Raw genomic sequence first — 17,072 nt, 5'->3', positions numbered from 1 at the left:
CAAATGTTACTAAATTCTTATGCAAGTAAAGTAACTCCCAACTGCACTAGTACAAGCATTTGGTATAAATAAGGCTAAAAACTAATTACAAGACCTACAGTTGCAATAGACATGGACTTAAAAGGATGCAGCATATTAGACGCCCCCATATCTACAGAATTCAAGCGAACTATATAGACGAAAAGAAAAAGGAAACTTAAAATACCCATTTGATATCACGGTTTTGAAATCCTGTATGTATACAGGATTTCAAACATCGACTCAGTTCTTTACACTGACTGAAATGCTTCACAACAACTGAAGAAGGATTTCAGCCCACTGTGTCTTTTATGAGGTTTGAGCATGTTGGATTAGCAGGGAAAAAAGGCCAAAGTGTCAAAGACATGACAACAAATGGTTGTGACATGGTAGTCCTTGAAATGTCATACAAGTTTAGAACACCTTTGGTACCCAAGAATAAGGTAACACTTGAACTTGGTGGGGAGCCAGTGATACACCAACTCGGAATATTTATCAGAAAACTAAAAATATGATTCTAGAAAGCAGACTGTTGCCAGTGCACACACAACATTCTCAGGTGAACTACTAACCATATCTTAGCAAAAAATCTGCTTTATGAACTTAAGTGACCCAGATGGATAGAAAACATTTATGGGGGACACATTGGTAAAGTTCTTTAACAGCTTATTATACAAATTATTTCAAGATGAAGGCCTTTGTTATAATCTATGCTTAAGGTACTATGGGTGAACAGGGCATCCTTTCCCCATATCCTATAATATACTTCTTAATGCCAGTTTTATAGTTCCCAATAGAAAAAAAGTACACTGCAATGTATAAGTTGGAGTACTACAAAGATCTACAATTTAATGCAAATCTATAGTGGGGAGTGCAAATAAAAGCCATGAATATGCATAAATTATGTCTTCTCTAATACAGTCATTGAATTTTTTTTTTAAATTAACACCCATCTTCAGATATAATAAAATGGGAAAATGTACAGTCGGCTAGCTGATTTTAGCAAAAACAAATGGCTACTGATTTGTTTCAATATGAACTGCAGCTAAGCTATAGTACTAAAGTAGCATGCAAGCTAGCTGCAAAAAAAATTATATATATATATATATATATATATATATATATATATATATATATATATATATATATATTATTAGTCATCTTGTATGGTACACAATGCCCTAGCCCTTACTACTTAAAAAAAAAACTAAATTAGAAAAAAAAATGGAAAGAAGCTACAGTTTTAGCTGAGATGACCAGGCAATAAGGAATCATGCTCCCATTCAAAAGGCTTGGTTTAAATTGTCATGTAATAGACAAACAGCAAAGGTGAGGTATTCCTCTAGAAATTAAAATCTGCAGACTGGCTCATACCCACATTTTTGATTTCACACCTAATGTACCATCAATAATCTGTCTCTGCAAATACTGAAAGCGGTGTTGCCACTCAAGTATCTGTGTTGCATTTTGGGAAATCTTTAATGTTTCAGTATCACAAATCATTCTTATTACTGGGGTTGATATGGAATATGCCCTTTAGTATCTTTCTTGAATGCAAAGCATTTAATAACATAACAAACCATACCAATATTTAACTTTTTTCTCTCCTGAAAGTACATTCTGATGTCTGAAACCAAATTCACCTCAACCATCCCTACTACAACATAACAAATCAATTTTCCCCCTTTGCAAAGAAACACTATTTAAAAAAGGCAAAATAATGGCTGCACAAATTAGCTCCAAAACATCTGAAGGTCACTGGTCTCACTACTGTACTGGAACCACCATCATCATCACACCCCTTCTTGGGGCATTATTTAACTTGAATTATACTCTGCAGTCTATGGTCTGGTGAACTCTTTGTCAAGCCAAGTTCTTACAAAGAAATGCTCTAGCATTTCATGCAGCACATTTAGTTGGTTCTTTCCATATATGATGTCAAAATCTTAGAAACATAAGTACGACTATCAGGTTAGACATAATGTCTTACGAATTCAAGATCATAATAGGATGTCTGAGTCTATGATATGGTAGCACCAATTCTCCAATATAGTAAAGTATAAAAATATTGAAAAAAATCTCATTGTTACTGGACTTCAAAACTAATTAGTTTTGTCAAGTCTGCCAATCAGTAAAACAAGACACTATAAAAATATCAGACAAGAAAATACCATATGAAACTAATTTCAGTACAGAATGGTTCTACAGAGTTGGCAGAATAAGGTTAAGACATGCTTAGTATTGCATGTTTTCTCCACATGACTTGCTACTTTGAGTAATGTCATGCTTTAGCTCTTCCAGACACATCCTCATCTTCCAATTGTTGTCAAATCTGCTGTACACTTTGTTACTCTGCATTATTACTTACATGTAAATCCTGACTTTAAAAACTGTAACCCTGTGTCCTCAAGACAGGTTGCATTTGCATTTAGCTGTTTTAATCCTGCATTTTTTTTTTTTGGTCTAGGATGTCTCACTAGGACAAAGTCAAAGTAAACCAAAATCTCACTTTATTTTAATAGGAAGCTATTAAGATGCAAAACATTTTTGTTACACCAAACCTACACAGTAACTAAAATAGACATATACACAAACTGCTCTTAATTATTTCATAAGAAAACTAATTTTTGTGTGCCTAACAGGATTAAGCCATTTTATTTATATTTGTATAGTGCATTAAGGAATTAAATCTATCAGACACTCTTAGTTACAGGCCAAAGCCAAATACATTTTAAATGGTGTGCACTGGTATAATGTCATTTTTTTTTTTAACTCAAGATGCCTATTTCTATCTTTACATCCCTTTCGGAACTCAGATTCCACATTTTAATTGTTTCTCAGCCTTAAAAGTGTGCACATTTGTCAGTTGCTATCCAAGCAAATTTTCATTTTGAACCCCACACTTTACCAAAATGTCTGCTTAACATTTTTTTTTAAAACTACAATGCACTCTATCAGCTTTTTTTGCAATAACTGAAATGTCTTATATTTCACACATGCCAGGGCTCAGACTTCTGTCTGATATTATGCTTGGCTATAATGACAAAGCAAGTGACAAAAAAAGTCATCTCACAATAAATAAAACCAAATGAATGCCCAGACTATATATCTGCACTTACGCAATTAAATGAAATAATAACTTCACATTAATATACATCAGAATGAAAACTTATTTACCTTAGTGTAACTGACATTAAAATGCATACAGAAAATTTATTGGAAGCCAGTCCGCATGATACTGCTGCTATCGGTGGTCTCTACTACCACTCTACAAGACTGTAAGTGGGTTTAAAGTTTGGGAAACAGACAAAGCCACACACTTACCTGCTGCATGTACAAAGTATGCCAGATATAAGTCGAGTTCCTTAACGGAAACTCCTATATGATGAGGCTGCACGCACAACCCTGGGTTAGAGCACTGGGGGGATTTTACAAGGCGTTCGCCATCAGTACTTTCAAGTGGAATACCCTTGAATAAAATGACCATAACCAGGTCCAATCTCCAGACCTTATCTGCCTGACGCAGACAGTCAATTCTTCGCATTTTGCCTTTCTGGTCTGGATTTGAAAGAACACAACATGGATTTTTTTTCCCAGTGACGGATAGAACAAAATCCTCTCGATACTCTGGTCTGATATCTTTCCGAAGCTTTGCCAGAAGTCTGGATGCCCATTTCTGTTTCACTTCAGGTTTTTCACTTAAAAGTTCATCCTTCACTGCTCTCTCCTCTTCCTTTGACATACGCTTTTCATGTTTCTTGAAGTACTTTCGCTTTCGGGCTTGTAAATTGAACCATGTGTAGGCAAACGCTCGAACATGGGGCAGAAGTGCTTCAATGAAGGGATGAAACTCATCCTACAAAGAACATGTATGTAGATTAAGTTAAAAAGAAATAGTATTTTCCCTCTAAAAATAGAACAATGGGAAAGACCATATATACCTTTTGAACAATTCATACGCTAACTTAGAACATAAATAGCTTAAAAGAGCAGCAGCAGGGAAAAGCAAACTAATATCCAGCCAACCAATATGCAACAGTTTAAAACAATCTTAAAGTACAAAACAGAGCAGAACAGAAGAAATGAGTGAAACAAAGTTGCAGTTTTACTGTTTGCTTGAATTCACTTTCTCCAACTCTTACAAATGTTTGTGCATCCTTCATCAGTGTGCCTATCTGACTTTTGGTGGGCTGCACAACTGTCTTTCCTGTCAAGATTTTGTTTTACTCTTACATACTAAGCATATTTAAAAAGTCTAACTCATTAAACCGTCTTAAACACACATTCTGTTGCATGCAGTATTCTGCCATTTACAAACTGTTCTGCAAATATACTTTTATAATGCTGATGCCATGAGTCTTAAGCATTACTTTAAGCTAGGCGTTGTGCTTGTTATTAGTTTTACTTGACAGGCATTAGTACATCTAAACAAAGCAAATAACTTCACTACATCAATCTTTGAGATCCAGCCTTCAATCAATAATTTTAAAAGCATTTATAGTTGCTCTGTGTTAACCCCTTATATATGTGTTGCTCCAACAGAAAGCCAGCGTTTGCTGCCAGTCCTTGGTGAATATCTGAAATAAATATATATTAAGGAAGCAGAAATCCAGACTAAAACAAAAGATAAATAAAAAAAGTACAATTAATGTGGCCCAAGGCACTCTGTTCAAACTGCAATTAGTACTTTTCTTCTGAATTAAATTAAAACTGTTTCATGAACTGCAATGTATAAGACCTCAGTAAGATACTGCAAGACTATGTAACAGCAAAACTGAATAAACACTAAAATAACATATTATGGGTGTGTGTGTGTGTCTACTTTGTTTTAAACTGTATGCAAACATATAAATATTTAACAGAAAAATGCCAATATAAAATTGTCAGTCATAAAGATTTGACATTAAGCTGCAGAAAAGTAACTATTTTTTGGCTTGCACATCTGAAACTGCCCATGGCTGCATCATGAACACAGAGCTTGTTCGGGGATTTCTTTGTTTTTCCAAAGAAACGCAGATATCAGCACTGTAAAATTGGTAATGAAGTCATCACATACACAAAGTACAGTCAAACAATGTGCAGGGAAGCTGTCATAAAATCCCAGAAATTACATTTAATAAAGTGCAGTTTACGAAAAAAATGGCCACATGTTAAGAATGCAATTCAGTTTAAGCTTTGGCTGTAACATGGACAACTCAAGGAGCTTTGAGTCATAACATGTCACGTCAGCTTAACTGTCGGTAATGGCATTTTATCACCTAAAATCAAATGACAGCAACAAATATGAAAAAAATAATATTGCAATAAAATAATGTAGACATTTTAGATTATACAAGTTCGGAATATGTGCCAGAATACTACCACAAAGCATGTCAACCAGTGATAGCAACATCAACATTAAGATGAGTACAGCTTTCAAAACTTTTTTTTTCTTTTTGCCTTTAATCTAACTACAAGCTGACTAGCTTCATATGCTGAAGCCTTACTTTCCTCTTGGAGTTAATCCACATAACAATTCTGCTGGTCCACCTCACAGCTTCTCGGACTATGAAGTCTTTTTTTCAAATTTTCAAAAATATGGTGACACTGCTGTACACAAAAGAAAAAGTACAAACTAACTTATCATTGCCGGAACTATGTAATTTGGGTACAGAGAATGAAAATTATACGGAATGCAAGTAAGTGATCCTAGTTTCACAAAGCATTAATTCTTGACATATTAATTAATTTGCCAGCTCTAAAAACTGAGCAAGTCAGTTTTTCAACTCAGTGAAAAAAAGTTAAGAATCTAAGTTAAAATGTTTATTTATTCATTTATTTATATATTTTGCATGTGTTATGTATAGTGTGTCAGTGATATTTATAATACTAACAATGTAGAGGTGCTTGGTGTTCCGCATTCACCCCATTTCCAAAGTATGGACAACACTCAAGTTTAAACACAAAACAAAATATTTATTTGTAAAAATACATTTTCTTCATTTTACACACATGCGCACACACGTATATACTGTATGAAATTTCACAGACTCTACTAAAGAATTTTAAAAAAATGGTGCAGTACTATTACTGCAAATAAGTGCCATGAGTCTTTCCTGAATTGTAAAAATATACTGCATTTATTGTAGTAAATTATCTTTATGTTTCCACATTTGTACATTGCCTCTGAATGGACACTAAGCACTGCTGTGAAGGATTTAAGGTTCTATCAACCTACTTGGTTAAATAAACAAAATTCTGAAAAAATGAGTTTACAACAACTGCAAAGAATGCAGATAACTGGTGCATCTAGTTTTTATCACAAGTGCTTTTTATGGCACCTTGCTGAAATGACTGCATGCAATTAAACAAAAACAGGCTAAAAATATTGCAACGAAGTTGACAAACTGCTACTTTGTTTAACTATGTACCTACTGTGTATTATGATTAACTAGTTTAATAAAATTCTGTTTCCACACATTCATTAGGTTTTCCTTTCTCGTGGAAAAAATCAGGGTAGTACACAACTCTCTAGAAAGTGTACAAATCCAATAATACATAAATGGTTATTTATTTACTGTTGCATGTGTTAACCTTACTACAAATTGGAATTAAGGAGAAAAGCACCAAAAATAAAAATAAATTAAGATATACACAGGCATAACACATACTATTTTCAAGCTGAAAAGGCAAATGAAAGAACAGTTTAGCATAAGTCAATTAGGTATATTTACAAAATGGTAGAAAACAGGAAATAAATGTTATAGTAATATTTCAATTTATGTTTAAAACATTTTAAAAATAGCTAAGAAAGAAAAGAAGCAGAATGTTAAGATTGTCATCCGTTCCATTCAGATGCTCTCATGTACTCTACACTTTGGCAATAACTTCACTTAACATTTAAAGTGTCAAACACCTTGTCGACATTTGTCTACTGGGAGCTGCAAATACAAGCAATTATCTGTGGGCTGTTTATAACAAAATCTCTAAAACAATGAAAGAAGTTCAAGTTGATGGATAATAAACCAATTCACCTACATTAGTTCATGCAAAGTATCCAGAGCACTGCCCAACTGTACATAACCTTAAGGCTAAAACACTTGCAGACTTTCACACAATTAAATAAGCAAGGACTATTTCTTACATATGAAGAAATAATAGATTAATAATTTCCCTCACCTACATACCCTCCCCATATGGTATGCAGCTAGTTGGTTCTGCAAAGTAATTGTCTAGCCTTCCTCAGGTTTGGTCTACAGGGCCTATACATTAGACTCAACACAACTGACAATGTCTAGGACAACTGCATTCTCACATAGTGGGGTGGTGTCAACATTTGACTTTGCCTTCAGATATCCCAAAAAGAAATACATAAAATGCAATTAATACACACATAACATATATGTATGTATTCTTATTGCAATATATATCACTTTAAAGGCCAGGAACAAAATTTAAACACAATGTAAAAGTCAAACGTGCATGCACTTAATTTAGGTGAAAGAATATCTCAGTTAAGCTTTCTTTTTTTTTTTTTTTTGGTCCTTCAGGGAAAATGCATGATTGTTTCTTTGTTGCAGAGTTTTAACTTCTGGGGTCTAAATAATACATCAAAGACTGTGTATTATTTTGGCAAGATAACCTAAACCCTTGTGAATACTTCCTAAGATGACAGCGCAAACAGTTTCCAAAGCTACAGGGCTGTCATATAAGCATTGCAAAGCAAAGTGCAACTTATTTACGTAAGAAATCCAGACACTCGTCAACCGAAGAAACAGAAAACTTCCAACGGGGAGTAAAGGAAGCCATTTACTCTGCTCTTTCGATTTTATTTTAGACCAGTTAAAAAGTACAGTCCTTGTCAAAAATATTCAGGCATGTCGAAAATGGCAATTTTGAAATATATAACTTCCCGAGGGTTAAGGAGATGACAAGTTAGTTCTCTAACATCTGCGCAATAACGACTATATTCACTTGGGTCAGACTGTAAAGCACGTAAGTCCGGGGAAAGGCCACATAAAATGATGAAATTTTAGCAAAATGGCGATTCTTTCACGCTGTAACATTTACAAACTAATATTGTAAGTAGCATATCCAGCAGTTCCCGAGAAATACGACAGTGACCGTAGTAAGTCCAAGTAGAGCTCGGGTCCAGAAGCGCACCCTCAACACCAGCGCCCTGCCTTCTCGCAGCAGGCAGGCAATGCTGCCATCAGATGACCAGGGAATCGGGACCCCGGACTGTAAAGTCCTGAAGACAAAACCAGTAGCCAGCTAGGAGAACTAGGAGCAGCCCGCTGCAGAAGAATCCAACAGTTACTAAACCTTGCAACAGAAAAAAGTTGACTTGCACATTAGTACAGAAACTATTCTGTAATCACAATAAAGCCTTCCAATATGATGATTAGTGCCGAGTTCCGACTCGGACCGAGCTCGATGACTCCCGCAAACTGGTTCTTAACACGTGCTCCTGCCTGACCAGAAAAGCCCTCTCGGCACCAGCCCCTTCGACTAGTGCCGCATCCAAGAATTCCTGTAAAATAGATATTAATAGGTAGGCGCCATTAGCCATGTGCCTACACTAATGGCCGTGGAGGAACAGGAATGCGACCTAATAGAAACAAAGTTACTTTCTTAAAGCTGTACTTCTCTCCTGGTGAGACAGAAAACAAGACCAGCAGCTAGAATTGTTATGCTTGAATCTGAAAGATCTGCTTACCTGGGTGAGACAGAGCGGAGAATACATGGTTGCTGTGTTTTTGTGGTTTGGAGGTGTGTGTGAAAGAGAGAGAGAGAGGGAAAAAAATCAAGCCTGGTTCTTGCTTTCACATTTCCAACTCTGCAAACTAAAGCAAGCGCACGGGCGCTCCATGAGCTGAACTTTAACCCCGCCTAGAGTTACACACACACTACCCTCGCTCCGTGTATAATACTGTACACCACTACACACTTATTAAAGGCACAGGCGCACTATTCGCAACGACTCTACTTCCCCCACCCCTTTCGCATAGCGCGCTGCAGCCATGTGGGCGCGCGTGCACACAAGAAAATAGTACATGCACACCATAATATAATCTGTGTGTAAACATATTATACAAATATATATATATATATATATATATATATATATATACACACACACACACACACACACATATACGTATGCATGCACATACATAGACAAAATAAGAAAAGAAACACATACATATGCGTGCGTTTGCAGTAAATACACATAGCTACAGGAATTAAGAATATCCCGTTTTTTAATTAAATGACAAAAATACACAAGGATTGGGATGCACTGCTGCCCGTGGGTGAAGCCACGGAAGAACACCAGGACTGACAATTTCTGAAAGATGTCCATTAAACAGGTAACACATAATACTTTAGCATTCACAGCACATTTGCACCTTGATTTATATAGTTGTAATCTCTCGTGTGTATTGCATCCTAGCTGTATGCTAGCATATCACTGGCCCACAGTAAACTGTGGATGAGTGGACTGTACTGCCTGCCGAAACTGCAACGTGTAATGAATGTTTCTAGCTAGTTCAAGTTTGAGCTACCACTTCACTGGCACAAGGTTAAGGCAATTATGTCATTAAGTAGGAAGACTCTCAGTGGTATTAAATACAGAAATGCACAGCCGGCTCTCGGAGTCATAACTTCGAGTGCATATGCAAAATAAATCAGGCCCACATCGAGACGATAATGAAGTATTTAAAACTGCTGAAACACCATGCATTATATGATAAAAAGATACAGCGTATCCCAAACCGTATGTTAACGACTATACTACTCCAAGCACTCTGAATGAAAACTACTCCGGTACAATTTTAAGAGGTTAGCACATTAGTTTGGCGTATGAAATGTTTGGTTTTGGACTTTTTCCAGTCAGACAGCAATTCAGTGGTGTGACCCCTTTATGACTAGGAAGTGTAGAGCTCTATACTGTGAATAAACTGCAGACCGGCGTAGAAATGCGTGTGCTGTGCCAGACTGCGCTGCCCGCCTATGTTATGGAAAACATTCTTGGCCAGACGCAACACTACCTGCTGCAAAGTAGAGCTGGATAAACACGTGGCTAGTCTCTGCAGCACAGCTTCAAAAATAAATCACCTCCCTGCAGCCCTGCAGCAACCAGTATTTGGGAATTTCAAAATAACGTACACAGTATGTACGTTTACATCACTTCAGTTACACTGCTGATACTGTTTCAAGTTCAAAAACAATATTTCAAGCAGATGACCTTACTTGAACTGCCGGAGAGACAGCGAAAGAAAAGGGAGGGTACATAGTGCTGTCTCCACAACTTCTCCTGCCTGCTGTTCTCAAAAAGCTTCAGCATTACGGAGATAGAACGAGCATTTCTCCGAATCTCGTGTATAATCAATTGTTGTATATAACTGCCTATAGCCTTTGAAGAAAAAAACAAAAGTACAATTGTCTGAACCTCATGTATTATCAGCTGTTGTATATAAGCGCCTACAGACTTAAGAAGAAAAACAAAAAAGTACTGTAAGCTTTAATTCAATCGGTTAATGAAAATGACAAAAAAATCAACATTTAACTTGTATTTTTCTCCCGATAATGGTGGTGGTTGTGTATGTGTGTGTTGGGATGGGGCTGCGTGGTGCAATTTGTAAAAGAGCACTCAGCGTTGTGCTTTGTGTCAAGGGCAGACTAGTCTGTTGTAAGAAAATCCTCTAGCATTGCTACATATAGTTGTTAGATATAGGACATTATTTTCCCGTTGTGGACACAGCACTTACTCGACAGGGCAACTTGATGATGCATCTTCTGAATGAACAGTACCATTTGGTTTTACTGTGTCTTGAATAAAATAGCACAACAAAATTTTATATGTGAATAAATAGCAAAAATAAATAAATAATAATTCAAACTTGTTTAAATATCATGAAGACGCAAAATGGACAATAGCAAAATGGAATTCGAATGAATGTCCTGTAAAATAATCAAAACACTGTTCCTGCTGTCCATCCTCCCAAACTAATGTATTACTATTTGTTAAGGTATTTAAGTAATTTACAACTAGCTTAATTTTGCATGTGTCATACTGAAAGTACGACTAAGAGCATCTGATTTTGCCGCATAATTTTGATGTATCACTCTAGCATTTGCGATTTAGTGATTCAACGATGAAGACTGCAATCACAAAGTAATATCAGACAATTAATTATATGCTTCTTATGCTTTACACCATGCACATTAGCACACATTCTTTTAATACATCAACTGCCCGAGTGGCCTGTATTGACGTTTAATACGTGCTCCTGATTTATGGCCTTTGCCTCTCCCTTATCCTCAAATGACTGACAGCTGTACACTAAAATGTCAAGGGAAGTACTATACTTAGCGCATTATTTTTTAATAACTTAAAGCTTACTGAGCCTCATTACCCTCTACAGTGTACCACAAAGATGCATATGTATCTATAGCTGTAACTGTCTTATCTATCTATATACACACACACACACACACACACCTCAACCTCTTGGCACAAAAAATATAGACAAAGCCTAAAATAATGGGGGGCACCCCACAACAGGGACGTATTTTAAATATCTCTCTTACAAACTTGGACAGTTGCTACATTAAAAGGATTTGTATTCGCATGCTCTTCTGAAGGATATGAAGTGAAGTCTGAATCTCAAATGCAGGTCATTATTTAGTGGATTGAATCCTCACTGATTTGCTAGAAAAACACTAACTTTATGAGGGAACAGACCAAAAACATGAGGCAAAAATCTGAACATTCTTCTAAAATCTAGACAGTTGAGAAGTATGCCCCACACTTTTTGTATAAAGAGTTACGGTGTCATGTTATTTACCCTGTCTGCATAAACACAATATTCGGCTGTAACAACAAAAGTAATTCAAAGCTAATAGTCGTGTTTTCAACTACCATTTTGCATATAATAAATAGCAAGCAGCAGCATTTCATAAGTATCAGTATTTATATACATTTGCATATTTATATATAGTAGGTTTGACAGATTAGTACAAAGGCAGAGTCTGGCAAAAAGCAACACTATTAGGGCAGAGGACGAATCGTTTTTTTACGCTATGGCTTTCAGATTCAAGCAGTAGAGTGCTATACTGCACCATGGAACTGTTAAAAGTGAATCGGGTGGCTGCCACTTGTCAGTTACTCAAATAGGAACATTACACAAATGTCAGTGGTGATTTCAAAACAGCTCACATGTGGACTCGAAAATTCCAGAACAGACAGAGGCCCACCCCCCTATTTGCTGCATACCTCTAAACTGTCCAGATTTTCGCCTAATATGTTTAGTCTATTCCTCATATGAAGTCTTCCGTCAAATCACTTAAGATTGACGTCACTGAATAATGACGTACATTTGAGTTTCAGACTTCACATCCTTTAGAAAATGCATGCTAACACAAATCCTGTTATTAAATAATTTAAAATATGTACCTAATTTGGCTGCATTGTTCCCCGTTATTTTTGACTTTGCCCATATTTCTTCCCCTAAGAGGTTGGCAGGTATTATTTGCTGCTATTCCACTCCTCCCTCAGCACAGCATTATATTTTACACTACGCTATACGTTTCCTAAAATTCTTACAATAGGTAACAATGTGACACTGTGGGAGAAGTAACACTCTTTACATACTCATTGGAACCTTTTCAATTTCATTTATGCAATGCGGACAGAGCAAATACTGCCGTTGACTAGTGTAAAATATTATCCCTGCCCCTCAAAACTTATTATACGCAATGGCTCACGCGTTGTACGCCTGGCTACTCCATTTTGACAAAGAAAATCAGCAACACTTAATACCGCAAAACTAATCATGTCTTTAGGCAGACAGTTATTGTCATCATTATTAGGGAACGGAAACAAGAAGATAATATGCTTTGTGTTTCATATAATGCACTCAGTGTATATCAATGTACGATTGATATATACGCTGTATATCCAGTGCGATGCCAGTCCCCACCAACATTACATTTATTTTTTTTTTGTCGGGGGGAAAAGTGGTCTTAGCTCTCGACATCTTACTTCTAGAATCAGAGACAAATCCAGAAATAACCTGGTACAATCACAGGCACTTCTTAAAATATTAGTACTATTAACTTGAAATGTTGACGGAATATCATTTGACCTGCATTTTCTGTTTATAACTCTCACGTTTGTCATTATTTATTAAGTGCAATCCACAATCTTTTCTCCCCATATCGTCAGTTCTAGAAGGGATTAGGAGTTTTATAATGAGTTTCAACCCATATGAAAGAATACCGAGGTGTGTGTGTTTGGGGAAGTACGTCCGCTTTACCCTTGCTTAAAAGACAATTGACACAGTTTGCTTTCACTGTTGAACTGCAGCAAAACCGGATAACATTAAATGTGTCTGCGGACACCATTCCCGCTGTTATAATGCTTAATTTTGGAATGTCTGTGCAATAATGAACGTTCAGGGTGTCCTTGTAATAGTTGTGAATAGCGCATTTTAGAAACCTGTCTTGCACTAGCAACCCGCGTAAAGTAAACGGTTATTGTTTTATTTTATATTTTGGCTATATGTGCCCAAACCAGCATGCATCACTAGCCACACTTAAGAGTAACATTTGCTATACGCATTGTTTTCTGACTTTGGGGATGATCGCTAAATTTGACAGCTGACTTGCAACCTCGCACTAACTTGACAAGCTTGGACTAGCCCTCTGTCAAAAATTTAAAAACAACCCAGCCAATGTATTCGATTGGCTACGCTGGCTATCATTCAAATGCGTTCTCGACAGCGATTAGAGTTCAAGGCTGCCAAAAATTAAAGGTCGTCTAGACGTTTTCTTTAGGGGAGTTTGGTTGTGTACTCACATATATAAATGCAGGCGTCTGTACACAACGAACACGTACGATATTTTTCGCTTTCTCCCTTCGAGCACTGTAGGGAAATTTGCCAAGCTCAGCACTTTTTCATAGGAAAGAAAACACTTGGCTTATTACATTTAACGTACAAAGAAAATTAGACAAGATCATCAGTATACGTTCCAAAGCAATGACTTTCACATTGTTTAATATTCAACCATGCAAGTTATTATAATTTATTTTTATGACTTATATCAGTAAGCAAAAATATAAAGTTTAGATATACCACGTACCATTGTCATGTAAAAGTACGTGAGAAACTTTAAAATGTTGAGACGAATTGCTCCATTTGATGACACGTTTGGGGGCTTTTTAATATATAATAAACTTGAGGCCGATGAAAAAAAAAGAAAGAAACCCGGAAGAGGAATTGCTGGCTATTTACTGCTTTTCTTTTACTCCAAGTGAGAAAGCTGCGCTAGCAGCTTCCTCGTTTTGAAAGCGGTCCAATTTTGGCCGGCTGACTAGTTGGCTTGATCTCGGACTATCTGGCAGCAAACGCTAGGATTGTTAGACTTTGCAGAAGTTGCAGACGATTCAGCTGCCTTTGTTTATTTCCGCAATCCCTGCAATTTGCATAGGAACACGCAGAAGGCGGTAGGACGCGAAACCCACGCCTGACCAATCGGAACCCCGAGAGTTTGTGCGCGTGCAGTCGGGAGGGATAGGGCTAAAAATAAGGGAGGCCCTTGGCTCCATTGTGTGAACCGTGGAAAAAAATTGGCTGTAGAGGACTGTTGTTGCATCTTAATTGGGTAGTGGTAGTCTTCCGTATTATTTTTCACCCGTCGTTCTCAGAAGAATCTGCTTTGCTTGGCAGTGTGAAACTGAAGAGGTCTCTGTTGCTGTCGTTTGGGATGTATTTGTATTAAAGGGCAGCGATCAATACGAAAGCATTCATTAAACCGTTAAGATGGCATTGCATCTTAATGGAATTTGCTGTATAACTGTATTGTGGCTGTAGTATAGTTTTATATGGTTGTATAAACAGAAATGTATGTTTTAATAACCACTGATTTTGTACTACTAGTTGAATGTTATAATTTAGGTGTTGTTATTCATGACATTAAATATTCTCAGTTTCATCCTTCTGTTTTTTTTTTTTCTTTAGCTGAGCTCTGTAAATCTAACAAAGCTAGGAAGATTCACTAACTGTTAGCTAGACTGAATGCAACATTGATTTTTTTGGTGCTCTTGTTATGAGCCTTTAATGCAGATTATGTTCAAAGTCATAATTAAAACAGAATTGGAAATTAAATGTGGTGGGCTCGAGTTTTAGTTCCACTTGTATTTATCTGAAATGAACTGGTTAATTTCGAATAACGTAAGCACTAATGTACCTGACATTTTCGCCTTACGCGAAAGGAGTAAAAACTTGGCCAGTGGGCATCTGCCTCTAATTACATTCAGCCATAGCTCTCAGCCAATCGGGTTCAAATAAAAAATAATCAATTAAACTTTTAAAACATTAGTGCTGTTAACTTCAGACAATGACAGAATAAGAAAATGTGAATTAGTACTGCTCAGCTGTCCAGATTTTCACAGAATGTCCCGATTTTTGGCTCATCATAAAATTTGTGGTTTTCTGGCAAATCACTAGGATGATTTCAGAACTAAAGTCACCAAATAATGACATAATTTGAGTTTCAGACTTCATATCCTTCAGAAAATGTATGTTAAAACAACCCATGTTACTGTAGCAACTTTCTACATTAGCAATATTTAAAATATGACCCTTTTTTTGGGCATTTGTCCCCCCGTTGTGTCGGGCTTTGTCCATATTTCTTACTGTAAGAGGTTTAGAGGTATGATTAGTATGTATTTTCTGAACTAAAACAAGTCTGTAACACTAATTACTATCATTATTTATTAAGTGTAATTCAGCATCTTTTGTCTGTCACCAGTTTTAAGGACACAGGCCTAAAATTTGAGTCAAAATCAGAGATGTCCCTGAAAATCAGGAACAGTTGAGAGGTATGCCTTCAGCAGATGGTAATGAGTGCTTGTACTAAATAATAAAGTACTGAATTTTTTGGTGGGTTTTCCTACCCTTGAACCTGGTACACACACTGGTAAGAAGAAATGCACGGTCAAATGACGTTAGGCCATTTTTTTATTAAGTAATTTAATTTTTTTTTATACTCAGTAGCAGGACAACCAAAATAAATCAAATAAGGTGTATCTAGCTCTGTACTTTCTTAACCATGTATCAGTTTTTCTTACATTACTACCTTAATGTGCTGCTGGACTTGTGTTTTAGGCAGTATTTTACTTGAGGGCCTCACCAGTTCGTTTCGCGCAGAAGTGGGCGTGTTGAGAAATGAGTGACAACCCGGACTACATATGTAATTAGCCTTCAGGTAATCGCATGTGCATACACGATGTGAGAATATTAACTTAAATTAAATGTACATACTACTTCCAAAACACAAAAGGTTAATGCACTATAAACCCTTACTGTAGACGATAGAAGAATCATTTTAATTTATTAACTGTCACCACCTTGTTTGCTATGCAACTGTCTACAGGAAAGACATATCCAGGTAAAAACAGACTCTGTTTAGAACTTTCATCCTTTTAATGTACCTCACAACAACTTCATCAGAAACAGACACACAGTTCTTACAATATTAAAGTACCAAATCCAACACATGATCAGTTAACTTAATAGTCATTAAACATAAGCTTAAATCTATTTTGTAAATGTACCAACAAAAAACTATAAATTGTTCTATTTTTTTTTTTTTTAAAATTGATGTTTCTAACATGATTCAGACCTGGTGACTTGTCAGAAGATAAAACATATCTGCCACAATGCTTTCTTAACTTAAAAGTCTTGTACCTGGATACGTCTTTCCCTTGCCGACAATGTTTTTTTGTTTGTTAAACATTATAGTCTGTGGCATCAGAAGTGATTGCATATTGGGTAGACTCTTGAGAAAAGTTGATTTAACTGTGGGAAAAAAAACAGATATATGTCATGCAGTTAATAATTCTGAGTTGCCCGTTTTATAAATTATAGATGAAGTAAAAGTGTATAAAACTGAAACTGTAGAAATGAAGAGAAATGTAAGCCTAGAAGCTGTAAATCATGTAGACACTTGCATGGCAAACAAGGTGGTGACTGTTAATAAACTAAACTGATTCTGAAGACAACGGT

General features: G+C 36.3%; 1 protein-coding gene across 4 annotated transcripts in view; it reads right to left on the bottom strand.

Moving 5' to 3' along the window:
• NFIA (nuclear factor I A) overlaps nt 1-14,903 on the bottom strand; it is a 1,748,145-nt gene extending 1,733,242 nt beyond the window's left edge. Inside the window, exons 1-2 of one of the 4 annotated variants that reach the window (XM_044085539.1) lie at nt 14,146-14,903; nt 3,343-3,874 (exon numbers count right to left, since the gene is read on the bottom strand). In XM_044085539.1, coding sequence (XP_043941474.1) covers nt 3,343-3,874; nt 14,146-14,154 — 541 coding nt within the window. In that variant the 5' untranslated portion in view covers nt 14,155-14,903. Of the gene's footprint in view, nt 1-3,342; nt 3,875-7,739; nt 7,863-8,716; nt 8,924-14,145 lie in introns of those variants that run through there. The other 3 variants (XM_044085540.1, XM_044085537.1, XM_044085541.1) reach the window with 3 other exon arrangements.
• Nucleotides 14,904-17,072: the final 2,169 nt, after the last annotated feature.

This window comes from Protopterus annectens, chromosome 10.part0, assembly GCF_019279795.1.
Source record: "Protopterus annectens isolate FY-2018-M chromosome 10.part0, PAN1.0, whole genome shotgun sequence".
NCBI lineage: Eukaryota > Metazoa > Chordata > Ceratodontiformes > Protopteridae > Protopterus > Protopterus annectens.
Note: the sequence above shows the minus strand (reverse complement) of the source record. Positions and strands in the feature narration are given on the sequence as shown.